Below are 26,545 nucleotides of genomic sequence, written 5' to 3' on the forward strand. Positions count from 1 at the left end.
TGGGATGTAAAAAAAATGCATCCTCCTAGCTGGGCATACACACCTTTAATACCAGCACTCAGGAGGCAGAGGTAAGCAGATCACTATGAGTTTGAGGCTACCCAGAGAATACAGAGTTAATTCCAAGTCAGTCAGAGCTAGAGTGAGACCCTACCTTGAAAAACCAAAATATATATGTATATATTTATATATATTCATTCTTTTTTTTTTTTTTTTTTCAGTTTTTCGAGATAGGGTCTCACTCTAGCTCTGGCTGACCTGGAATTAACTTTGTATTCTCAGGGTGGCCTTGAACTCATGGTAATCCTCCTACCTCTGCCTCCCCAGTGCTGGGATTAAAGGTGTGCACCACCATGCCGACTTTATATTCATTCTTAAATGTATCCCTAAATTGATACTCGAGCTTCATGACAATAAGAAAATACACCACAAGCAGTTGCCAAGAGTGCAAAGGTTATGGCGGAGATTCTCTGTATCTGATGGCCGGCAGGGTCCTCTCACTGTCTGGGGAATGAATCCGGAAGCTGCTCTTTTGCCCTTCGTTGCAGCAGATCATTGGCTCATCATCTAGGCTCAGGGACACCCATGAAGATCCAGAATGAGGAGCCAGTGACCCTATGGGTGGGGCAGGAAGCGTGTTCTCTGGGGCAAGCAGTGGCTGAGTGGTGCTAATCTGCAACACCTGTTTCAGACCAATGTCACAGTGTGACTCAGGTGTTCTTCCTGGCTCCAGAACTTCTCCAGGCCTTCAAGAACTCTGGAGACACCCTGCAACCTGTTAACAAGTCTCCTTTTGCTGAAGTCGGCCCAAGTCAGCTCCTTGGGCTTCAAGACAGGCACCTGGTCAGCGGGCACAGTGAACCCCACATTCTTAAAAAGGGGTCTTTGCGCCAGGTGCGGTAGCACACGCCTTTAATCCCAGCACTCGGGAGGCAGAGGTAGGAGGATCATTGTGAGTTCAAGACCACCCTGAGACTACATAGTGAATTTCAGGTAAACCTGGGCTAGAGTGAGACCCTCCCTCAAAAAAAAGAGGGGGTCTTTTAATTCAGCACAATTGGCTAAGGGCACCATACTAGGATATAGGATATCTGCCACACCCTAATCTTTCCTGGAAGTATGTATTATGCTCAAAGCAAAACATCATATAAACACCTGTAAGGATATAAAATCCATGAAAAAAAAAAGCACATTTGGAAGCATGTTCCAGGCGGAAATCTCAATTTGAAATGGTGAAATTGGGTTACAAACCATTTTTACACAATTTCACAAAGTTCCTGATTCTGTTTCCTCAGTTAGAGTTCCGCTCTTTGGTTCTTCCTTTCTAAAAAAGAAAGGAGAAAAACACAAGCCACGCTCTTTGCAAATGCACTCCAGCACACGCAGAAATGGAGACCATGAACAGAGGCAATGTTGGTCTTGGTGTGGAAATCAGCCTGATTCTATTTTCTGTTGGTAAGAGTTTTTTCTTCACTTATATAAGTTAACTGCTGTTTCTTGCCTAATGTATTATCTATTTTAAGCTCTTACCAAGTAATTTTTAAATATGCAACATTATAAAAATTGTTTAAGATATTTTTTTTTCCCTAGAGAAAAAGGTGATAGAGAATAGCTGAGGCACATGGGAGATAAAGGCAGGAGGATTACAAATTCAAGGCCATTAATGACTATTTAGCAAATGTGAGGCCAGCCTGGGCTACATTAGACCCAATCTCAAAGCAGCTGCTGAGGAAAAGTTTCATATAAGCCTTGATAACACCCTTTGCTCTGAGCTGCTTTAGAGAATATCTCTGAACAAAGAATTAAGAACATTCTGGGGCTCCCATGTGTGGGTCATTCCAGCACTGGAGAAAGAGTGGAGAATAATGATAATCATATTCTCAAATGTTAACAGTGGTTATTTTAAGACAAAGGATTATGGTGAGAACTTGCAATGTTCTACTTTTGGTGATGAGTGCACATTACTTTTCTGCACTATTTTAGTTGGTGTTTTCTGTTAGAGATATATTCTGAACTGTTCACATGGGACTTGCCCGACAACAACATGGGAGAGGGTGGGTAAGGTCGGGAGGGAGGTGAAACAAGACTGTGGTGAAGCTGGGTGCTGTGGGAGGTCCACTGTTCTAGGTGGTTACTTCTAGATATGTTGAAATTTTCTATAATGTCTGTTTTTATCTATCCAAAATTAGTTCCCTACCTATTTGCTAACTTGTTTAAAAAAAAAAAAAAACAGCAAGCCAGGCGTGGTGGTGCACGCCTTTAATCCCAGCACTTGGGAGGCAGAGGTAGGAGGATCACCATGAGTTTGAGGGCACCCTGAGACTACAGAGTGAATTCCAGGTCAGCCTGAGCTAGAGCAAGACCCTACCTTGAAAAACAAAACCAAACAAAACCCAGCAAAATATTATTTATTCCAAGATAAACTTTCAACATTTTTAATGGAAACTAATTTAAAACAAATCAAGAATCAGAATTCATAAAAAGAAAATGTCTGCAGGAGAAAGCTGTGGGGTGACTTTATCCAACTTCTCTTTTTTGCTCTCTTGCTTAAGTAGGGGGTGGAGAGCAGTTTCTTCCCACCCTTTGCTCATGGCTTCCCATGTGCATGCAGGAAGACTAAGTACACAGCAAACTCCCAAGTTGCAAAGACTTCTTACCCTGTGCCATCAGATCCTACAGGAATGTGTTAAAAGTCAGCTTTCCAGGCTGGAGGGATGGTTCAGTGGTTAAGGCATTTGCCTGTAATGTCTAATAACTGGAGTTTGATTTCCCAGTACCCGTGTAAAGTGTGATACATAAAGTGGTGCATGTGTCTGGAGTTCATTTACAGCAGCTGGAGGCCCTGGTGTGCGCATCCTCTCTCCCTCCCTCCCCCCACCCCCTTCCCTCCCTCCTTCCCTCCTTCCCTTCCTTCCTCTGTCTTTCTTTCTTTCCCCCTCTCCCTCTCTCTCTCAGGTCAGACTGGGCTAGAGTGAGACCCTACTTCGGAAAACCAAAACAAACAAGCAAAAAAAAAAGCCTCATCTGAAAGATCAGTTGAAACTGAAACAGTTTTATTTGCTTAGGATTTAACAGGACTAATTCCATTTATACAAAGATGATTATTTTGCCAAAGGTGCCTCTAGACTTCTAAGTTTAAGACAACCTGTGCAGGAGACAGAGGCTTGGGCTGAATCCAGGTCCCTCAGCTGAGATTCCTGGTGGACAAGAGGCCCAAGAAGCCAGGTGGTCTCTCTCCCTCTCATCTGTTTATTCTTATCAAATCACTACAAAGATCCCAGCTCTAAAAGTACAATATATGAAGAGACTCCCTTCACAAATGTCCACATTCAGACTAATTCCTATTCTGTTCTGGTTGGGACCTGTAAGAAAACTTAAAATGAGAAAGAATCCCTTCTGAAAGCCATCATCAGAGGACTCGGGTTAATTTCCAATTTCCTTCACAAGAGCAAAGAGCACACTCAGATAAACAAGGCCACTTGGTCTATTACTTTTTCTAAGACTATGTGGTCTATAAAACTAGGCAGAAATAAGACTAAAACCTTGCATAAATCCCCATCTGCCTCAAGCAACCCTATCTTCCATATGCCCCTTGCCTGACAGACTGCTTAGCAAGGCCTCCCCCCATTCAGAAGCATCTGAGTGGTGCTACCGCCTCATGTGTCTGGGGTCACAATGCTAAGGTGGGGAGCCAAGCTCCAAGCAGCACCACCCCAGGAAGACAGGGGTTCCAGGTTCTGGGAACAGGTACAAAATTATCTTTCAAATGAGCATGTGACACTGTGGGGACAGTGGAAGGGGCAGCAGAAGAAATGGTCATGGTGTAAGTAAGTATCACACAGGCAGCATGCTTGAGTCTATACAAACACACACAGTGGGTACCAACTTTTCTGATATAATAAGGAACCTACACGGAGCTCACAGAGCCACACTCTGCAGAACTGGGTTTGGACTCAAGCCCGCATTCTCCTTGTCACAATATTGTTATCAAGTAAGATGAATGCACCAGGGACTAGAGAGTCGGGGCCCAGGTGGCTCCCTTGCCGGCTCTACAGCAGTAGGGAATGCAGCAGTAGGCTGCAGCTAGGCTTCCATGGAGTATCGTATTTCCCGAATGGACACCAGGCTCACAAGGGAACATTGTGGATTGTCGTGCCTTCCTAGAAACCCCTGCCCCCAGCAGGCAGAAACCAACTCCTGATCAGTGCTCTGCTGTGTGGCAGCACTTCCCACACTGAACACAAGGTTCCGTGGTGAGGGGCAGAGGAGCAAGCAGGCTCTGTGAGGTGACAGGAGCAGCCCCAGGTCAAAGGAAAGCAAGAGTATGCAGCACACCCCAAACTTCTGGCTCCAGACATGCTACCCCTCACACTGCCCCTCAGAACCTCTGGCAGCTGTCCTCAGATTGCTTGAAGGCATGCAAGGCCCTGGTGCACCTATTCTTTCTCTCTCTGCCTCTTATCTCTCTCTCTCTCACTCTCTTCCTCAGGCTGTGGTATTACATTGCCACATTTATGCATTTATTGATGGTATTTATTGATGGCAGGTCAGTCAGGAGGCTTTGGGAGTCCACACAAGTGAGGCCTACTGGTGGGACTTAGAGTTTTGTTCACGGCAGGAGAAAGGGAAAGAAGAAAATGGAGTGGTTGGGTTTCCCAAGCCAGTAACACCACAGCACACGCATGTGCTTCCTCCCACAGGTGTTGTGAGTACCTGTACTGTCTCTGTCATGCAGCCAGGTTACCTAGAGGTGGACTACACTCACCAGGCTGTCATCATAGAGTGTATCTTCTTCACAACTGATTGTCCTTCAGAGAAACCAACAAGCCTGTGGTTCCGCTATGGTGCGCACCAAACAGAGACTCTGTGCTTGGACAGATGCAGCAGTGAGACAGACAAGTTTACAGTGACAGAGACCCTGGGCAAGAATCAAGTCTCTCTCACCGTCAACAGGGTGGCTCCAAATGACAGTGCAATTTACATCTGCGGAATCGCATTTCCTAGTGCAGTGGCACCAAGAGCTAAGCAGACTGGAAAGGGGACCATGCTGGTGGTAAGAGGTCAGTCCACTAAGACTTATTTTATTACATCATGATGTTTTGCTCACATCCAGAAACTATAATATAAACGTGGTAGAGTAATACCACAGCCCAGTGGAAGAGAGTGACAGAGAGAGAGAAGAGACAGAGAGAGAAAGAGAAAGTGGGTGCACCAGGAATTTGTGAACAAATTCCAAACACATGTACCCCCTTGTGCACATGTGTGACATTGCGCATTTGTGTCACTATGCATCTGGCTTACTCGGGACCTGGAGATTTGAACATGAGTTCTTAGGCTTTGCTGGCAAGTGCCTTAACTGGTAAGACATCTCTCCAACCTTCTCACTCTTTTTCTAATAAATAAATGAAATAAAAGTATTAAGAAAAATCCAAATGTTATTTAACCTTAGCTTGTTCTCACCTGACAGATAATTAGAAATGAACTAACGTAAATATAGCACTTTTAAGAATGCCAAAAATAGCAATTTGAGTTATTTTCGATGTTAACTCATGCCTCATTGGGAGACAGCTCAGTAGTTAAAGGTGCTTGCTTATAAACCTGCTGTCCTGAGTTCAATTCTCCAGTACCCACATAAAGCTAGACACAAAGTGGTATATGTATCTATAATCCCAACATGCCTAGGGCAATGGGGGGGAGAGCCAGAATTCTGAAGATTGCAGGCCAGCTAGACTGGCATACCCAAAGAAGCAAAGAACCCCCCCCCCCAAAAAAAAAAAAAAAACGCAATAAGGAAGATCCTGTCTCAAGCAAGTGGGAGGACAGACACTCCACCCAAATTCATCCTTCAGATTACTACAGTGTACCATGACAAGCACATGCTCACACACACACATAACTTTTTAAAGTTAGTTAAAAGGAAAAAGATGTCTTGTAGAAAGACAAAGTCGGGCTGAAGAGATAGCTTAGCAGTCAAGGCGCTTGCCTGCAAAGACTAAAGACCCAGGTTTGATTCTCTAAGTCCTACATGAGCCAGATACACGTGGAGTTCATTTGCAGTGGCTAGAGGCCCTGGAGTACCCATTCTTTCTCTCTCTTGCTCTCTTTCTGTCTCTAATAAATAAATAAAAATAAATTTAAATTTAAAAGAAAAATGAAAGTCACAAGTAGATTCTTCTTTATGAGCACAATTTAAAGTTTTGCTGAGATGGAGATGTTAACATCCTGGATTTTGTATAAAACTATGAATTTAATACTGAAACATTTCTTAAAGTTGTGCATTACCTGTTAGTTTCACAAATGAAAGTATACTTGTATAAACTGAGTTCATGGAATAGTATCTATGGGATATTTGGTTGGAATTCACATGCTAACACGTAATTTTATATCCAGTTATATTTTGCACTTCAAATAATCAGTATGTAAAGACATGGCATGTTACTTAATCCCTACCTAGTGCATGGGACACTTCCTGCCAGGAGGAAGGATTCAGAATGAGAAAATGGATTCAAGATTTCTACTTGTAGAACTTCATTAAAAAGCACATATGTCACAATAACATGAGGCAGAAAGAGGCACACAGAAAGAGAATGGGTATCCAAGGCCTTTAGCCACTGCAAATGGATTTCAGAAATATGTGCTACCTTGTGCATCTGGCTTTATGCGGGCACTAGGAAATCAAATCTGAGTCCTTTGGCTTTGCAAAAAAGTGCTTTAACTGCTAAGCCATCTCTCCAGCCCCATGAATGCCTTTTAAGCAAGGAATGAGCACTGTGATACTCAATGGATGACCTTCTCAAGAGGTTAACAGACGTCACTTGTCAGCTGTAAAAGTTCCAAGACTATAAAGGACATCACTAGCAAATACTGCATAAACAGACTTTCTAATACTTGTACATCATTTCTTCTGTGTGTGTGTGTGTGTGTGTGTGTGTGTGTGAATGTTCATATGTATGAGAGCAAGCATGCACCTGTGGATGTCAGAGGACAACCTTGGCTGTCGGTCCTCACCTTTCACCTTGAGGTAGCATGTCTTGCTCACCCCTGTATCTGCCAGGCTAGCTGGCCCACAAGCTTCTGGGCAATTCTCCTGTCTCCACCTCCCATTTCACATGGGCTCTGGGAATCTGAATTCAGGTGCTCACACTTGCACAGCTAGTACTTTATTCACTAGGCCAGCTTGGGTACATCGTTTCTAACAAAAGATGATTTTGATGCCCTTGAGGACAATGGCTTGGAATGTTTAAGTTATGCTTTAATATAAAAAGTAATTCCTGGGCTAGGGATACCTAACACATGCCTAAGCATATGAAAGGACCTAGGTTCCATCCCTAATACCACAAACAAAAAACCATGATTCTTAGCATTTTTGGAGATTTTTTTATTTTATCAAGAAACATTTTTGTTATAATACAGTTAAAGAACTGATAGGGCTAGAGAGATGACTTAGTAGTTAAGGCACTTGCCTGTGAAGCATAAGGACCCAGGTTCAATTCCCCAGTACCCACATAAACCAGATACACAAGGTGGCCCATGCATCTGGAGTTCATTTGCAGTGGTTGAAGGCCCTGGCGTGCCCACTTTCTATCTATCTGCCTCTTTCTCTCTCAAATAAATTAATTAAAATTGAAAACAAAAGAATTAGAAGGCAGAGCCAGGTGTGGTGGCACACACCTTTAGTCCCAGAACTCTGGAGTCTGAGATAGGAAGATCATGAGTTCCAGGCCAGCCTGGAGATTTAACCTAAAAAAAAAAGGAATTGGGGCAAACAGCAAATTCATGTCCCACCTCTAAACTGTAGTTTCAATGATATAACAGTGACTGTTTCTCTGTTTCCATCACAGAAAATAAGCTTCTTAGCAAGGAAGTGCATAGTCTCCTGATAGTGCTCTTAGCACTGCTCTCCATCTACATCACTGGGGTATGCGTGATCTTCATAGTCCTTTCCAAAGTAAGTCACCTGCTCTCGCTTTACCATCACCATGGACGAGATCATTTCCACTGCCCTCAACCTTGTAAGCCTCAAAGACAGCTCACCTAGAAAACACCTCATTCCAGATCTCAGAGATAAGCACCTGCAGAGGAAGGCTGCAGAAGGCATAAATCTTCGTCACTGAAACCACCACTAAGCAAGCTACACAATCCACTGTTTCCTCTTGAAAGCCCAGCGATATAGGATTAAGAGACCATGGTCCATGCTGGTTTTCTTCTGCAGGGGTTGGGGGAAGGTGACAGTGGGGTCAATGTTATCTATGAGAACCCTAAGAACAACCTTTAAGAGCAAAAAGAGGCTAATGAAGATGACAAACCTGCCTAAAATGGGCAAAAGATACCAAGTTTCTAGAAAGGAGTATCTTTTATCTGTGCATATGTTAATAAGAGGGTCTTGTGCATATTTACTAGAATATACAGCCTATCATAAGCATCAGTTTGAGTTGCTAAATTCATTTATTAGTGAAATAAAAGCACATGAGGAAATGGTATAAACATTCTTACTGTATATCATTTAGAGATAAAGTTGGTTTAGTCTTATTACAGCATGAACAATCTTTGACTATTGTGAGTGCATGAAAATTTACAGACTTTTCTCTTCTTGGCAGTCAAAATTCAACATCCTAAGACACAAAAGAAACAATGAAGACTTACAAAAGGTACACCACTTGCAAAATATTTTATAAGTTGTGGGTGATTGGAAGTATTTCATATATGAAATGGTTTAAGAAACACAGAGAATATCACAGTCACTTCCAACCTCAGCATTCCTGTTGCTCATCACTGACCCTCAAGGGTAGCCACAGGTGGTGTGACAGCTGTCAACCATAAATTCTGCTTAATGTAATCAAGAACAAGAGCTAACTGTGTGTGTTAGGGTGGTCACTTCTAAGACTGGTAGCAGGAAAGACAGAGGAGCTGTGATGATATACTGCAACCATCACCTATGCTTCTGAAACACAAATCTCTTCTCATTTGTATTGACAGAAGAGTGCCCGGCGTGTGTTTCAGGAAATTGCTCAAGAATTATACCGTAAGAGATATATGGAAACAAGCCAACAACCTGTAAGTATAAAACAGCAAAAAGATACAGTGCAGATATAAAATACATGTCACTGAACATACCAAGCTGCCAACTGAGTGATCAATAATCATGGTTTCCTTGAAAAGTCTGAAAGATTTTTGCATAAAATGCATTTTATAGAGTCTGTCTTGATAAATACATAACAAAGGACACTGGTTATTTTTTTTTTAATATTGTGTATTTATATAGTTAAGAGAGAGAGAGAAAGAGGCAGAGAGAGAGAGAGAATGGGCATACCAAGACCTCTAGCCACTGCAAATGAACTAATACAAGGGAGGCAGAGGTAGGAGGATTGCTGTGAGTTGCAGTCCACCCTGAGACTACATAGTGAATTCCAGGTCAGCCTGGGCTAGAGTGACACCCTACCTTAAAAAATCCAAAAATAAATAAATAAGCAAATAAATAGAAAGAAGAACTGATACACTAGTAAAGATATTTTTATCCTACCACAGCCCCAAGGGCAAGAACAACAGGACAGTGACCCTGATTGCAGGTTTCTATTTTCTAGAGAGAGGGACATTTTTTTTTTTTTAATTATTAGAGACAAAGAGAGAGAGAAAGACAGAGAGTGAGAATGAGCACACCAGGTCCTCTAGCCACTGCAAACGAACTCCAGACACATGTACCACCATGTGCATCTGGCTTTATGTGGGCTCTGGAGAGTTTTAAACCTGGGTCCTTAGGCTTCGTAGGCAAGTGCCTTAAACTCTAAGCCATCTCTCCAGCCTTTAGTTAATTTTTAAAAAGAATTTTTACTGGGCACTTGCTTCGCATGTGTAAGGCCCTGGGTTCCATCCCTAGCACCACACACACAAAAATTTTTTTACTCCAAAAAGAGTATCATCCAAATAGTTATTTCATCCTTCTGTGTACAGATACACAAAGACAGTAGTCAAATTACCTGAGCCAGCAGTCCACATGATTCTTCAAACATTTATTTGTAAACAGAGAGAGTGAGAGAATGGGTGCACCAGGGCTTCCTACCACTGCAAACAAACTCCAGATGCATGTACCACTCTGTTCATCTGGCCCTATGTGGGCACTGGGGAATTGAACCTGGGCCATCAAGCTCTGCAAGCAAGCACCTTTAACTGCTGAGTCATCTCTCCAGCCTGAGATAACACTCTAAATAATTATAAATGCCTGTTCCTACTTTCTTCTTGATGCTTAGCATCTTAAAAAAAAAAAAAAAAAAAAAAAAACAGGCAGAAATAGTCTGAAGGAAGGGCTCGCACTAAGAACTGTAAAGTTCCCAGCAAGAACTCTGACAATGGCATCTAGATTAAAAAAAAAAAAAAACAACCATGTTTTAGATCTCACATTTACTCTAAAGCAAAGAAAAATGGTAACCTAGCATTTAAGATGACTAAAAGGCCAGGCATGGTGATGTGTACATTTAAACCTGGCACTTGAGAGGCTGAGGCAAAAGGATTGTGAGTTCAGAGACAGACTGGACTACACAGCTAAACCCTATGTCAAAAAACACAACAGGGGCTGGGGAGATGGCTCAGTGGAAAAAGCTCTTGCCTTAAAAGTATGAGGGCTAGCCAGATATGGTGGCGCATGCCTTTAATCCCAGCACTTAGGAGGCAGAAGTAGGAGAATCTCTGTAAATCTGAGGCCACCCTAAGACTACATAGTGAATTCCAGGTCAGTCTGGGCTAAAATGAGAACTTACCTAGAAACCACCTCCCCCGCCTAGAAAAGTATGTGGACCAAAGATCAGATTCCAAACACCCATGTAAATTCTGGGGAGGTAGAGCAGTCCACCTATAGTCCCAGCACTTAGACAGGAGATCCAGGGGACAAAGTGGATAACTAGGCTAGCTGAGTTGGTTAGCTTTAGTTAAAATGAGAGACCCTGCCTCCAGGAAGATATCTGACATAAACCTATGGTCTCCGCACCCATGCTCACACACATGCATCCACACACACATATGAATACACATGCACACTACATATACATTCACTTTAAAAAAAAAAAACTAATAAGCTCAGCATGGTAGCACATGGCTGTAATCTCAACATTGGGAAGTAGAGGCAGAAGGATTAGGAACTCCAGGTCATCTGCTATTACAAAGCAAGTCTGAGAATCAATAGACCAAATGAAAACAAAAATTCTCACACAAATGAAAGAAAATTAAAAACAAAGAAAAAATTACAAAAACCAAAACGATGCCTGAAGGTTCACAGGATAAAAATGGCTTAGAGGATGGACTCACTGGTAACATAGCTCACTGTTTACTACTGCAGGAGAAAGAGGATCCTTATGAAAACAGAAGTGCACTCTCCGACCAGAAAAGACCCTAGACACGTCTACTTTTCAATTAAGTCACTGAAAACTGACTCTGGAAGTTATGGCAGTAAATGGACACACCCACACACCAATCAAGTCTTTAACAAACCAACCAAATGAGGCTGGAGATATAGCTCAGCTGGTGAAATGCTTGCCTAACGTGCACAAAGTTCTGGGTTTGATCTCTAGCGCTGTATAAACTGAGAGTGGTAGTGCACACCTGTAACATCATAGGCCAGGTGTGTGACGGCCGTTAGCTTCAAGAAGATTTACAGTCAATCAGCATACCTCACTCCTGAAAGACAGAAATGTCTGTGAGCTGTGGAAATTACAGGACAACTAGACTCAAATGGGAGGAGTAAACAGAAAGTAAAGTGCCAGAATTTGAGTTAGAGAAACTCATCTTTTAAAGTATCTTGGAACAAATAGTTTTTCTAATATAATGTAACAATGGTATAGTATACATTTTCCTGCCAAAGAATGCAAAATAATTTAAATTATGCCAACAAAAGTTCGACTAGAATAGAAACTAGAGTAAGACCACAAGTACAAGAAATCCAAAGCAGATTAAAGAAAACCTCAGAACAAATACACCACAGCTGACTCTAGATGTCAGCGTTGTGCCAACAAAAAAATACAGCACAAGCGATAGAGAAGACCAGGCACTTATTAACCAACTTGAAAGGGAAATGCCACATGGGGCCTGGCCTGGCACAGCAAAGCTATTTATGGTTTTCTTTACCATTTCACTAAGAAAATGTGCTATGAACTGTTCTTTGAAAACTACTAAGGTGTAAGCAATAAAGTGCTCATTAGTATGCATTTATCATTAAAAATGAATCACAATGTATTTTTCATTACGGTCTCTTTTAAAGTGATATTAAATGATGTGGTGGGTGCATGTGTGCACAGGTGCCTGCTGTCACAGCACACATGTAGAAATCAGAGCAAGCCTGGGTGTAAGTCCTTCCCTTCCATCTTGTTTACAATAGGGCCTCGTTGTTGCTCACTGCTGCATAAGCCAGGCTTAGCTGGTCTGGGAGTTTCTGGGGATGCTCCTATTTCTGCCTACCATCTCACAGCAGGAGCACTGAAATTACATGCTACTGCAGCTGGCTTTACATGAGTTCTGGGGATCTGAACTCAGGGCCTCACCCTGGTGCAACAAGTACTTTTACCCACACTGAGCCACCTCCCTAGCCCAAGGCTTATTCTTTTTAAACATAGATACAATTTTAAAGTATTTTAAGATTTCTTTGGAAGAGTCTTACACTGATGGCTCAAATCAGTGATACCCGACTTTTCTGCTACCATGTGACCCCTCCCCCATGGAAAGGGACAGGAAGGAGCAAATAACCTCATTTTATTTGTGTGTGTACATGTGTATACTTATGGTTGCCCATGAGCTGTGTGGTATATGCAAATATGTGCATATGTTTGTATCTTACACACAAAAATAGAAATAAAACAATGGCATATCCAACAGTATTTTACTTTGCTTTTTTGTTTTGTTTTGTTTTTTCGAGGTAGGGTCTTACTCTAGCTCAGGCTGACCTGTAATTCACTATGTAGTCTGAGGGTGGCCTCGAACTCATGGCGATCCTCTTACCTCTGCCTCCCACACAGCAGGGCCTCCGGCCACTGAAATCAAACTCTCGGTACGTGCACCCCCTTGTGTGCATGTACGACTTGCGCACTTGCATCACTTTGTGCTCTGGCTTATGTGGGACCTGGAGAGTCAAACATGAGTCCTTAGGCTTTGCCGGCAAGTACCTTAACCACTTAGCCATTTCTCTAGCCCACAACTACTGGTTTGAATGAAATAAATGAATTTCTGAACTAGATAGCGAAAGAGAGAGAGAGAGAAGGCAGTAATTCCACTTAGGTAAGCAGAAGTGATGAATTAATCATTTACATGTCATTTCTGGCAGTCATTACATTTTGGCACTTCATTCCAGGGCTGAAAAAACACTCAGTGTTTCTTATATAACTAAAGTAGGAGACAAAATCCCTAATATACTAGTATTAAATTCTAAATAAGCCTCTCCCAATGAAAGCAGTAACTATTCCAAAGACTGATTTTCTTAATCGTTTATTTGCAAGGAGACAAAGAGTGGGGACAGGCACTCTAGGGCCTCTTGTTAATGCAAGTAAACTCCATACACATGCACTACTTTGTACATCTGGCTTTATGTGGGAACTGAGTAATCAAACCTAAACTATCAGGCTTTGCAAGCAAGTGCCTTTAATTGCTGAGCCATCTCTTCAGCCCCAAGCCATTAATTTTTAAGCTCAAATTTAAATTATACCTTTCCAGAGAAAGGAGCCTTCTATCTCCCTAGGTCATACATAACAGTGCCCAATAATATTCCATGAGTGCTAGACTTACACAAGGCCTCCTTTGCACATAACCTTGGGTGCCAATGAACCTATCCTATTCCAACCCCACTGTGTCCACATCTTCATACTTTCCATAGAAGCATGTTTCTCCTAAAGTGGCATTATATAAGACATATCCCTCATGTGAGTTCATATGCACATGAGTGTGTCTATGTGCCAGTGTTAGGGTTAGAACTCCTGCCACCATTTGTTTTTAAGAGTCACTGTCCTGGAACTCACCAGAAATTGATCTGTGTCTGCTTCCCAGTGCTAGAGTTACAAGTATTTGTCATCACATCTGGCATTTTTATGTAGGCTCTGGAATGGAACTCAGGTCCTCATGCTTGCAAGCAGAACTTTACTGACAAAGTTATCACCAGCTCTTCATATCTGTATTATAGTACCCCAATGGCACCTATTCCATCTACCATCTGCACTGTGCCACTTTACAACTAGGATCACATTTTTTTATCTTTGAAATTCTACTGCCTGGCACTACACATTACATAGTAGGTCTTTAAATACCCTTATGTGAAGACAACTGAATAGTATTTCTACTTTAAAATTCTTTTGGCCAGACATGGTGGTACACACTATTAATCCCAGCATTTGGGAGGCTGAGATAGGACTGCTGCAAGTTCCAGGTTAGATTGGGCTACAAGTGAGATTCTACCTCAAAAAAAAAATTATTTTGGTATTTCATCTAAGATGAGGCACATATCTTTCCTCTCTAGCCACAGATCCTAACCCTTTCTCCATAGACTTTTCAGTGAATTGCTAATGATATTAATTTTCTTCCTAAGTGACCAAAAAAATGCCTGCTGGAAAAGACTAGCCTAACACTTTTCATTGGCACATTTCCCATGACAACAAAGAGAGAACATCGAACCATTCTTATCAACTGGGATTGCTGTAACAAACTGTCATGAGCTGGGTGACTTATAAACACAGGAATCTATTTTTCAGAGCTCTGGAGTCTGGAAATTTGGATCAAGGTGTCACATGCTTGGGTTATGGTAAGGACTCTCTTTCAAACCATAGAATGCTGACTGCTTGTATTCTCGCAGGTCAGGGAGCACAGAGAAGGTCTGTGGGACCTCTAGTATGTGACTCTAATTCCATGTAACTAAGGCTCCATCCCCTAACTCCATTTAACATCAGGGAAGGTTTCAACATATAAGAGGTAAATAGGGCTGGAGAGATGGCATTTAGGCACTTGCCTGCAAAGCCAAAAGACCCAGGTTTGATTCTCCAGGACTCTCATAAACCAGATGCACAAGGTGGCTCATGTGTCTGGAGTTCATTTGCAATGGCTGGAAGCCCTGGTGTACCCATTCTCGTTCATTCATTCATTCATATTTTCTCTCTCTCTCTCTTTCTCTCTCTCAAATAAATATTTTTAAAAAAGAGGTGAATGGACCTAGAGGTGTTCTACTGTCTACATCCCTGCACTGAAACCACACCCCAAACATTTAGTGGGGTTTTCAAAATAAGTAATTCCATTTCATGCTATGTAAGGAGTCTGAAAACCCTGGCCAAGAGGTATGTAGCTGTGTCTCTGATCTACTGAGTCACATAAGCCAATGAAGATTGCACTGTAGGACAATTAAAGTGCAGGATGAAAACTTCAAATTCTGATTACTGTGCTTAAGAGTTTTACCCAGACTAAAAAACACTTAACAAATAATTCAATCTGAGGAACTGGGACCAAGTATGAAAGTCACAGCTGAGAAGACAGACAGAGCAGGATAGGATGGGATCAACCTAATACGCATCAGATACCGACAATACAGATAGACTTGGGCATTGTTAATGGAGTAGATTGCCTGGACCTCATAACCCCAGGCCCTTTTGGCAGATGAAGCTCTAAAATTACTGAGAGTCTAGCCTAGCCCTATTTCAAATCCAAACAGGATCAGTCCTCAGAGATTAAGCTCTTTCCACAAAACAGTCCTATAAGTTTTGCTTATTTCTATTTACATGAGTATGACCTTTAAGATTAAAGGTGAAGCCAGGAGTGATGGTGCATGCCTGCAATCCCAGCACTCAGGAGGTAAAGACAAGACTGAAGCAGAGGCAAGACAATTGACATAAATGAGGCCTGGTCTACATAGAAAATCCCAGGCCAGCCAAGATTATAAAGCAAATACTCTCTGGGATGGTTTGAATCAGATGTTCCCCATAAATTCTTGTGTTCTGAATGCTCGGTCCCCAGCTGGTGACAGTTTGGGAGGTGAAGCCTTGCTTGAGGAGGTGTGGTTCTGGGGGCAGGCTTATAGTTGGTATAGCCAGTTCCCCTTGCCACAGCTCAGCTCACTCTTCTGCTGCAGTTTTCCACCTGCTGTACCATCTCTTCCTGCCCTCATGATGCTTCCTCTAGAGACTATAAAACAAAATAAACTCTTTCCTCCCATCAGCTGCTTTTGGTCAGGTGCTTTGAGCCAACAACGAGAAGGTAACTGCAACACTATATAAGGGTTGGGGAGGGAGGGGAAGAGTTGCTCACAGACTCTCACTGCTGAGCCTGCCAGCTTTTTTGAATTCTGACTTTTCCCCCCCTTATTTTGTTTTCCTTTTTCTTCTTAGGATGTCAGCTGAGGTCCTGGTCCTAAATACTCTGGGGCCTTGCCACTTATTTTTTTAAATAAATTTCTGCCTTACCCCTGTTCAAAAAGACTAAATGTCTAATTTAATCAGACCAATGAGACTAAAGAGAAGGAGAGGGACATAATTATCAAATGGGTATATACTTCGCCAAAGGAAAGGCCTAAATGGTTTAAAAGAATAATTTTACCAAATTTTCAAAGAATAGACTGTACATATAATGTTCCCAATTATTTTCTACAAAGTCAATGGAACATTGATAATTATAACAAAGAGAACACTTTCCAAAAACAAGTAAAGATCATCTACAGTCTATTTTTATCAGTAATATTAATTCTTTCAGGCACTGTGGTACTCATCTGTCCTCCCATCCACTCAGGAGGTTGAAATATGAGAATCATGAGTTCAAGTCCAGCCTGAGTAAATAAATTAGCAAGAACCTATCTCAAAATCCAAAGAAACAAAAGGGCTGGGGAGATGGCTCAGTGGTAGATCACTGACCTTGCATCCACAAAGCCTTGCATCCAATCCCCAGCTCTGCTTAAGATAATGCTAGTAATATTAATGCTGTCATTTGCATTTAGAATGTTTGCAAAGAGAATCTAGTGGTGCATGAGGTGAGATAATCACATGCAAGTCCAAAATGGCCAAGGTGGTAACATGCTAAGAAAATCCCTAATACAGTGAGTCAGAGGAAGATATTGCCCTCAGCATCGGCCCCCACACACAGTGAGAGCTCAGGTGATAAAATTTTTTTTCTCAATTTTTATTAACATTTTCCATGATTATAAAAAGTATCCCATGGTAATACCCTCCCTCCCCCACTTTCCCCTTTGAAATTCCATCCTCCATCATATCCCCTCCCCATCTCAATCAGTCTCTCTTTTATTTTATGTCATGGTCTTTTCCTCCTCCTATGATGGTCTTGTGTAGGTAGTATCAGGCACTATGAGGTCATGGATATCCAGGCCATTTTATGTCTGGAGGGAGCACACTGTAAGAAGTCCTACCCTTCTTTTGGCTCTTACATTCTTTCCGCCATCAGGTTATAAAATTTAATATAGATTCCTAAAGTTTTAATTCTTCAATATTTACGCTCCTAACAGGAAATTTTATTAAGTGTATCTCAACCAAACAATAGTGATCTAAAGTGAAAAGATAGCATCATTTTCACTAAAGCAAGAAACAAGAAAAAAAAAAGTCTACTTTCCCTCCTATTTTTTGGAGACAAAGTCTCACTCTGTATCCTTGCTTAGCCAGGAACTCCCTATGTAGACCAAGCTGGCCTTGAACTTGTGGCAATCTTCCTGACTCTGCCTCTTGAGGGCTAAGATTTATAAGCTTTGTGCTTGTGCCATCACACCCTCTTCTCTCTTCCTTGTTTTCTTTCCTCCCTCCCTTTCTTCCTTTTTTGATAGTGCTAGTATCTGCACTCTATCCCATGCATCTAGAGCATGATAGTAAATGTTTAACAACCAGTTTGGAAAAGGATAAAGACATTTATAGTTTGGTCAGATTATATTATGCCAATATTCTCACTATGGTCAAAAGTGATTGACAGCCATATTTAACAAATAGTGCCTTGATTACCCACCAGTGCTCCCAACTCATGCAGAGCCAGTCTGAGGAACTCCAGCACACCACTACTCATATGCAGAGACTGTCACATGTGTGTGGAGATGGCACTAAGGGGAACTTCCAAGGTACACTGAAGTGGAAAAGATAACTAAAGCATTTCTAATAGGCTCTTGCTAGGGTACATGGAGGCTAACATTTGAAGAAAGCTTAAGGTAACCTGAAACCACTAAAGGACTGAAGTGGCTAAGAAATTTCTCATTGTAGGGCTGCAGAGATGGTTTAATGGTTAAGGCATTTGCCTGCAAAGACAAAGGAACTCGGTTCAATTCCCCAGGACCCACATAAGCCAGGTGCCCAAGGTGGTGCATTCATCTGGAGTTCGTTTGTAGTAGCTGGAGGCCCTGGCATGCCCCTCTGTATCTACCTACCCCCCCTCTCTCAAATAAATAAATAACATATTTTTAAAAGAAAATTTTCATTGTATATCCTTTTGCAAACTGCCTCAATAATTTTACCATGAAATATCTTGCTTAAGTTATACCTTAAAAAATGATATGCATCATAATAGGAGGAAAACATCATGACATCAAAATAAAAGAGAGACTGATTGAGATGGGGAGGGGATATGACGGAGAATGGAGTTTCAAAGGGGAAAGTGTAGAGGGGGAGGGAGGGAATTACCACAGGATACTTTTTTATAATCATGGCAAATGCTACTAAAAATTGAAAAAAATGGTATGCATGCATCATAATAGGAGGAAAATATCATGACATCAAAATAAAAGAGAGACTGATTGAGATGGGGAGGGGATATGACGGAGAATGGAATTTCAAAGGGGAAAGGGGGGAAGGTATTACCATGGGAAATTTTTTATAATCATCAAAGTTGTTAATAAAAATTTGAAAAGAAAAAAAATGGTATGATTCTATATATAAAGGACCCTAAAGACTCTACCAGCAAACTGTTAGAGCTGATAAACAATTACAGCAATTTATCAGGATACAAAATAAACACACAGAAATCAGTAGCCTTCCTATATACCAACAACAAACACACAGATGATAAAATCAGAGAATCACTCTCACTCATAATTGCATCAAAAACAATAAAGTACCTTGGAATAAACCTAACCAAAGAAGTTAAGGACCTCTACAATAAAAACTTTAAAACACTCAAGCAAGAAATTACAGAAGACACTAGGAAATAGAAAGATATCCTATATTCTTGGATTGGAAGAATCAATATTGTGAAAATGGCAATCTTACCAAAAGCAATCTACATATTTAATGCAATCCTCATAAAAATTTCAATGGCATTCTTCAAGGAGATAGAAAAAAAAATTCTAAACTTCATTTGGAAGCACAAAAAACTCAAGTATCTAAAGCAATTTGAACAACAAAAATAAGGCTGGTGGTATCACCATACCTGATTTTAACCTATGCCACAAAGCCATAGTAACAAAAACAGCATGGTACTGGCACAAAAACAGACACATAGATCAATGAAACAGAGTAGAGGACGCAGATAAGTCCAGACAGCTACAGCCACCTGATCTTTGACAAAAATGCCAAAAATACTCATTGGAGAAAAGACATCTTCTTCAGCAAATGGTGCAGGGAAAACTATATGTAGAAGGATGAAAATAGGTCCTTATCTCTCTTCATGCACAACAATGAAGTCCAAATGGATCAAAGACCCAAAACTTTGAAACTACTAGAGAAAAATGTATGGGAAACCCTTCAACAAGTTGGCATAGGCAACAACTTTCTAAATACAACTCCAGTGGCTCAGGAAATAAAACCACTTATCAACCACTGGGACCTCATGAAATTACAAAGCTTTTGTACAGCAAAGGACATTGTGAATAGAGCAAAGAAGCAACCTACAGACTGGGAGAAAATCTTCACTAGCTATACATCTGACAGAGGATCAATATCCAGGATATACAAAGAACTCAAAATAACTAAATATTAAGAAATCAAACAACCCAATTAAAAAATAGGCTATGAGCTGGGCGTGGTAGCACACACTTTTAACCCCAGAAATTGGGAGTCAGAGATAAGAAAATCATTGTGAGTTCAAAGCTACCGTGAGACTCCAGAGTGAATTCCAGGTCAGCCTGGGCTAGAGCAAGACCCTACCAAAAAAAAAAAAAAAAAAAAAAAAAAGATGAAAAAGAAAGAAAAGAAAAAATCCAGATGGCATATAAAAATAAAAATAAAAAAGTTTACATCCTTAGCCATCAGAGAAATACAAATTGAAACTACTTTGAGATTCCATCTCACTCCTGTCAGATTGTCTACCATCAAGAAAACAAATGACAATAAATGCTGGTGAGGATGCAGAAAAAGAGGAACCCTTCTACACTGTTGGTGGGAATGCAATTCTGGTATAGCCATTGTGGAAATCAGTGTGGAGGTTTCTAAGACAAATAAAAATAGATTTACCATATGATTCAGGTATAGCAATCCTAGGCATACATCCTAATGAGACTTCTCACTACCTTAGCAATAACTGCACAACCATGTTTATTGCCGCTCAATTCACAATAGCTGGGAAATGGAACCAGCCTAGATGTCCCTCAACTGATGAGTGGGTAATGAAGATGTGGCACATTTCTACAATGGAGTTGTATTCAGCAGTAAAGAAAAATGAAATTATGAAATTTGCAAGGAAACGGATGGATCTGAAAAAGATTATACTTAGTGAGGTAATCCAGGCCCAGAAAGCCAAACATCACATGTTCTCTCTCATATATGGATCCTAGGTACAGATGATTGGACTTCTGTGTCGGTAGGAAGAAAACTCAGTAGCAAAAGACAGTAAGCTTAAAAAGAGATATAAAGGAAATAGAGAGGAAAGGAGGGGGGACTTAAGAGGATGGTATTGCATAAAGTAGAACAGATTACTGGGGATGGAAAAGCCTAAGTGAGGTCAGGGGAAGAGATTGAGTAAAGGAAAGGTAGAGGGAGGGCTAGTCAAAATCTAAGAGGTTATGAATAAGTCAAATGGAAACCTACATTTTTGGACAATCACACACCTAGAAGCCATAGATTGTTACTAGAAAATTTTCAGTGCCAGCAATGGGATGCCTTCCAGTGAGTTGTTGGACAGGGAGGACCCTGATGCCCCCAAAACATTATAGGCCATTGCTGATGCTATTGATTTCCCACCAGGAACAGATGAAATAGATGGTAAGACCCTATTGCTGAAGACTCCACATACTTGGGCTGCAAGTCACTGATAAATCCTGTTGGAACTGAGCTGACAGAAAACTGCAAAAAGCCACAGTGCATATAATTCCATGGGAGAGAAAAAAATTACCAGGTGGAGATAAACAACAATGGACACTGCAAGGCTTAAATTTGGCCACCCAGGCCAAATAAGCCAACAGGTACAATAGTGACATGTCTATTATGGGGGAAAGTAACCACTCTTTAATTGGACTGGAGGCCCACTCCATGGGAGGGAATAGATGCCTGATACTGAAGACGTATGAAAGGGTAAGTCATGAGTCCTAGGGGTATAATATCTACTGGTGTCTGGCTAAATATATATACTATGATCACCAAACTGGCCAGCAAGCACTTCTCTTAATGTACACACCCTTATCTTAGTGCTACTCTCACTTTTGGTAAAACTTCTCTTTTCAGATGGCAGTGACCTTGGGATGACTCAGAAGGCACCATATTGCAGAGAAGAGAGTGCTCAGCACTGAAACGTCTCTATCACACCTTCCAAGGCTCAAGGTCCATTGCAGAAGAGGTAGAAGAAAGAATGTAAGAGCCCAAAGAAGGGTAGAACTCCTTACAACGTGCTCCTCCAGACACAAAACGGCCTGGATATCCATGACCTCACAGTGCCTGACACTACCTACACAAGACCTTCATAATAGGAAGGAAGCTGGGCATGGTGGCACACACCTTTAATCCCAGCACTCGGGAGGCAGAGGTAGGAGGATTGCCGTGAGTTCGAGGCCACCCTGAGACACTATAGTGAATTCCAGGTCAGCCTGGGCTAGAATGAGACCCTACCTTGAAAAACCAAAAAAAAAAAAAAAAAAAAAAAAAGGAAGGAAAGATGATGATATCAAAATAAAAGAGACTGACTGAGAAGGAGAAGGGGTATGATGGAGAGTGGGGGTGCAAAGGGGAAAGCATAGGGGGAGATTATGGCTTATTGTCTATAATTAGTCATCAATAAAATATAAAAATTAAAAAATTATTCATGGTATTAAATTTTCATTTGTGTACTATACATACATACACACACACACACACTTTTTTTTAAATTTTTTATTTATTTATTTGAGAGTGACAGACACAGAGAGAAAGACAGGTAGAGGGAGAGAGAGAGAATGGGCGCGCCAGGGCTTCCAGCCTCTGCAAACGAACTCCAGACATGTGCGCCCCCTTGTGCATCTGGCTAATGTGGGACCTGGGGAACCGAGCCTCGAACCGGGGTCCTTAGGCTTCACAGGCAAGCGCTTAACCGCTACGCCATCTTTCCAGCCCACACACATTTTTTGAAGTAGGCTATAGCCCATGCTGACCTGGCACTCACTCTGTAGTCCCAGTTCGGCCCCAAACTCAGAGTGATCCTTCTACCTCTGTCTCCCAAGTGCTGGAATAAAAGGAGTGTGCCACCATGCCCACCTTTTAAAAAATATTGTATTGAGCCAGGCATGGTGGCACATGCCTTTAATCCAGTACTCTGGAAGCAGAGGTAGGAGGATCACCTTGAGTTCAAGGCCACCCTGAGACTACATAGCAAATTCCAGGTCAGCCTGGACTACAGTGAAACCCAACCTCCAATAAAATACACACACACACACACACACACACACACACACATTATACATACATACATACACACACATATATATAAATATATAAATACATATGCATATATTTTGTTTATATGTAAATTTTTTGTTTTGTTTATATTATACATATAAGTATTTATTTCTGAGACAGAAAGAGGGAGAATGAATGTGCCAGGGCCTTTAGCCACTGCAAACAAACTCCAGATGCATGTACCACCTTGTGCATCTGGCTTTACATGGGTATTGGGGAATCAAACTTGGATCTTTAAGCTTTGCAAGCAAGTGACTTAACCATTGAGATATCTCTCCAGTCCTCATGCCCGGCTTTTTTTTTTTTTTAACAAGGAGTATACTTTTTCTTTCTATGTATCAGCAACATTTAGGATTAACATTTTTAAAAATTTTTCTTATAGAAAAAGTGACATTGAACTGGGTAGTATGGAGCTATAGCAATTCTGACTGATCCAAGAAATGCAGAAGCTATTGAAAGGATATAAGAGAGGAAAGAAAGATGACAATTTACTGAAGGAGAGGGTCCCAAAGTGTGCCATGAGGGAACACTGGGGGCTAGGGAGTGAGTCTGAGTGGAGGGATGAGCCCCTGCTGATAGTTACAGGGAGAGGATCATGGAGGGCCACAGGGAGTATTAATGGAGGAAGTCCATGCATACCATGTGGAGACAGGGGGTCAGCCTGGGTGACCCAGGAAGGAACCAGATGGTAGCCCTTGGAAGGGCATGCCCACTGAAGAAAGTCTAGGGTGAGGTATTCTAGGAGGTGGTCAGTCAGGGTGGTGACTGTGCCCACAGCCTGCCCAGCATGACAGTGTCCTAGGCTAAGAGAGCCATGGTAGGCTAGGTGCATCTGAGACAACCCTAGATGGGACATCCCAGCTGCTGGGAATGGGTGAGGATATAAATGCCCATGATTAGATTGCTCAGCCCCTGAGGTTCCTGCTGTTGAGGGCCAAGTCCTCTAGCCTCAGGAGCCATAGGTGGTGGGGACATGGCTGGGGCTATCCCATGTGGGAGGGCTCTAGAAGGTGGCACTGGAGGAGGAAAGGAGCCAAGAAGAGGCATGCCTGGTGGAGGAAACCCAGATCAATGGTGAGACCACAGGTTTGGGGGGGGAGGGGAGGCATCTGCAAGAGGTGATGGGGCAGTCAGGCTGGGAAAGATGGTTCCGGGCCACCAGAAGTCATTCAGCTGCTGAGCTATGGCGTTTTCCCTTAGGGTCCTTCTTGAAGGCATACACCATAGTGATAGGGTGCTTACAGAGGTACCGCCCATTCACAGCCTCAAACCGCTGCATCCAAAGCATCAAATTAATAAAGGCATAACCTGGGTTGGAGAGATGGCTTAGCAGTTAAGTGCTTGCCTGTTAAGCCTAAGGACCCCGGTTCGAGGCTCGATTCCCCAGGACCCATGTAAGCCAGATGCACAATGGGGCACATGCATCTGGAGTTTGTTTGCAGTGGCTAGAGGCCCTGGCGTGCCCATTATCTCCTACCTCTCTCTCTTTCTCTCTCTCTCTCTTCCCCCACTTCTCTCTCTGTCTGTTGTTCTCAAAAAAATTTAAAAAAAAATTTTTAAATAAAGGCATAACCTTTGGAGTTGCCTGTATTAGGGTCCCACATAATCTTGGGGGTTTCTAAGATGACCCTGAAGGCACTGAAAGTATCATAAAGCAGCTTCTCATTGATCTCTAGGCCCAGCTTCACAAGGCAAGAGCCGGCCCTACACCAGGCTGTAGTGAGCTAATAATGCTTTGTTCACTTACTGGCTTCCATAGACTTTGATAATGTTCGTAATCTTACTGGTACAGTCAGCATCTTCCTCACTTAAGAACTCAAAGCCATAGCCTTGGTGCTGGCCAGTGACTCTGTCCTTTGCTATGTGGGTGACTACTGGCCCTGCCTGGAGAAAGAGCTCCCACAGTAGTGGTTCACTGACCTTCTCATCTAGACCCCCCCCACCCCCCCCCCTCCGGCCCCAGCACACCATTGCATCCTGGTTCCCTTTGGAAATTGGCCAGAAATTCTTTTCTTTTCTTTTCTTTTCTTTTTTTTTTTTTTTATTTATTTGAGAGCGACAGACACAGAGAGAAAGACAGATAGAGGGAGAGAGAGAGAATGGGCGCGCCAGGGCTTCCAGCCTCTGCAAATGAACTCCAGACGCGTGCATCCCCTTGTGCATCTGGCTAACATGGGACCTGGGGAACCGAGCCTCGAACCGGGGTCCTTAGGCTTCACAGGCAAGCGCTTAACCACTAAGCCATCTCTCCAGCCCCAGAAATTCTTTTCTTAATTATATACTTTTCCTTTTATTGGTACTTAACAATTCTCACTAGATTTAACAACTCCTAACCAACACTAGGTCAGAAAACCAAATCAACTGAAATCAGAAGGATTCCTATTTGCACTTATTTTTATAAGTTAATCTAAGCAACAAAATTGCTTGGTTAACTTCAAGACAAAGCCAAGTAGACAAAGCTCACTGAGATGTCCTTGTAACAAGCCAGTGTTCATGAGCTCACATAGCAGACCACTTGGCACCTACCAGCCCTCCCAGCTCACATGGAAAGCATCAGGACCTAATTAATGATGCAAAGAAAGGGAGCAACAATAGAGTGCTGCAGAGCAGTCTGCAAAGTTTATAGGTCACTAAAGGTCACCCATAGCAACAAGGCTTCCTGTCTTAAGTTTGCAAATGCCAATGCCAAACTCCATTGACTGTGCAGGCAGCTCCAGGCACCCACAATCGAGGAGCTTGTTCTCAAGCCAAGTGGAGACTGCACCTTGTCCAGTTTGATGTCCTCTCAAGTTGTATGTCAGAAAAACAAGGAAATAAAACTTGTGGTTAGACTGATGTTTCTTCCTGCTTTCCCATCTCCTGCTTGCCAGGAAGTAGCATTAAAATTCTGTCATGTGGTTGCCCAACAGGACACAGGAAACAGAACCTTGACAAGCATTGCAATAAGGACAGGTGGCTGAGTCACCTCAGAGGACATTTCCTGGCTTTTTTCTTTGTGTAACATACTTGTGACATATGACCTACGGGCACTCACGTTCAAGACAGTTGTCTTCATTACCACAGCAAACAGCTCAACAACAGGAACATAAAAAATGAAGAAGTGGGGCTGGAGAGATGGCTCAGCAGTTAAGGTAAAGCCTGATGTCCCTGGATTGATTACCCAATATTCACGTAAAACCAGATGCACAAAGTGGTGCCTGTGTCTGGAGTTCATTTGCATAGGCTAGAGACCCTGATGTGCCCATTCATACTCTCACTCTCTCTCCCCTCTCTCCTTGCAAATAATTAAAAAAAAACAAAGAAGGTGGGACAGAGGATATGTGTTCTCTCTATTCTCTTCCCAGCCTCCCATGTCTAAAAATTTCCCACTTTCAAGCTGAACATGGTGGCATACACCTACAAATCCAGCACTCAAAAGGCAAAGGAAGGAGGATCAACACTTCAAGCTTATCCTCAGCTATATAGTGAATTTGAGGCCAGTCTGACATATACAACACTCTGTCTCAAAAAAAGAGTGAGAGGGCTGGAGAGATGGCTTAGTGATTAAGGCGTTTGCTTGTGAACCCTAAGGACCTTGGATCAATTCTTCAGGACCCACATAAGCCAGATGCACAAGGGGGCACATGCATCTGGAGTTCATTGGCAGTGGCTGGAAGCCCTGGCACACCTATTCTCTATCTTTATTTGTCTCTCACTCACACTCACACTCTACCTCTTTCTCTCTCAAATAAATAAATAAAGCCAGGTGTGGTAGCACA

The 26,545-nt window shown here is 42.1% G+C and overlaps 2 protein-coding genes and 1 pseudogene across 3 annotated transcripts in view; 1 reads left to right on the plus strand and 2 right to left on the minus strand.

The window, feature by feature from the left end:
- Mettl9 (methyltransferase like 9) overlaps nt 1–26,545 on the minus strand; it is a 62,329-nt gene that overhangs the window by 1,448 nt on the left and 34,336 nt on the right. The window lies entirely within an intron of this gene.
- On the plus strand, nt 1,346–12,837 carry Igsf6 (immunoglobulin superfamily member 6). Its single transcript, XM_004670208.2, has 6 exons — nt 1,346–1,455; nt 4,701–5,060; nt 7,842–7,948; nt 8,598–8,648; nt 8,977–9,054; nt 11,327–12,837. Exons 1-6 carry the CDS (start codon nt 1,389–1,391, stop codon nt 11,381–11,383), a joined length of 720 nt encoding a protein of 239 aa, XP_004670265.2. The 5' UTR covers nt 1,346–1,388; the 3' UTR covers nt 11,384–12,837.
- LOC105944901 lies at nt 11,555–24,758 on the minus strand (annotated as a pseudogene).

The sequence above is a fragment of the Jaculus jaculus genome, chromosome 12 (genome assembly GCF_020740685.1).
Source record: "Jaculus jaculus isolate mJacJac1 chromosome 12, mJacJac1.mat.Y.cur, whole genome shotgun sequence".
Lineage (NCBI taxonomy): Eukaryota > Metazoa > Chordata > Mammalia > Rodentia > Dipodidae > Jaculus > Jaculus jaculus.

Excerpts from the sequence above, each read along its gene's own strand:
- Igsf6 (XM_004670208.2), top strand. The coding sequence starts at position 1,389 with ATGGAGACCATGAACAGAGGCAATGTTGGTCTTGGTGTGGAAATCAGC. Across the intron at positions 8,649-8,976 it reads ACAATGAAGACTTACAAAAG|AAGAGTGCCCGGCGTGTGTT; the intron begins GTACACCACTTG and ends TTGTATTGACAG. Across the intron at positions 9,055-11,326 it reads TGGAAACAAGCCAACAACCT|GAGAAAGAGGATCCTTATGA; the intron begins GTAAGTATAAAA and ends TTACTACTGCAG.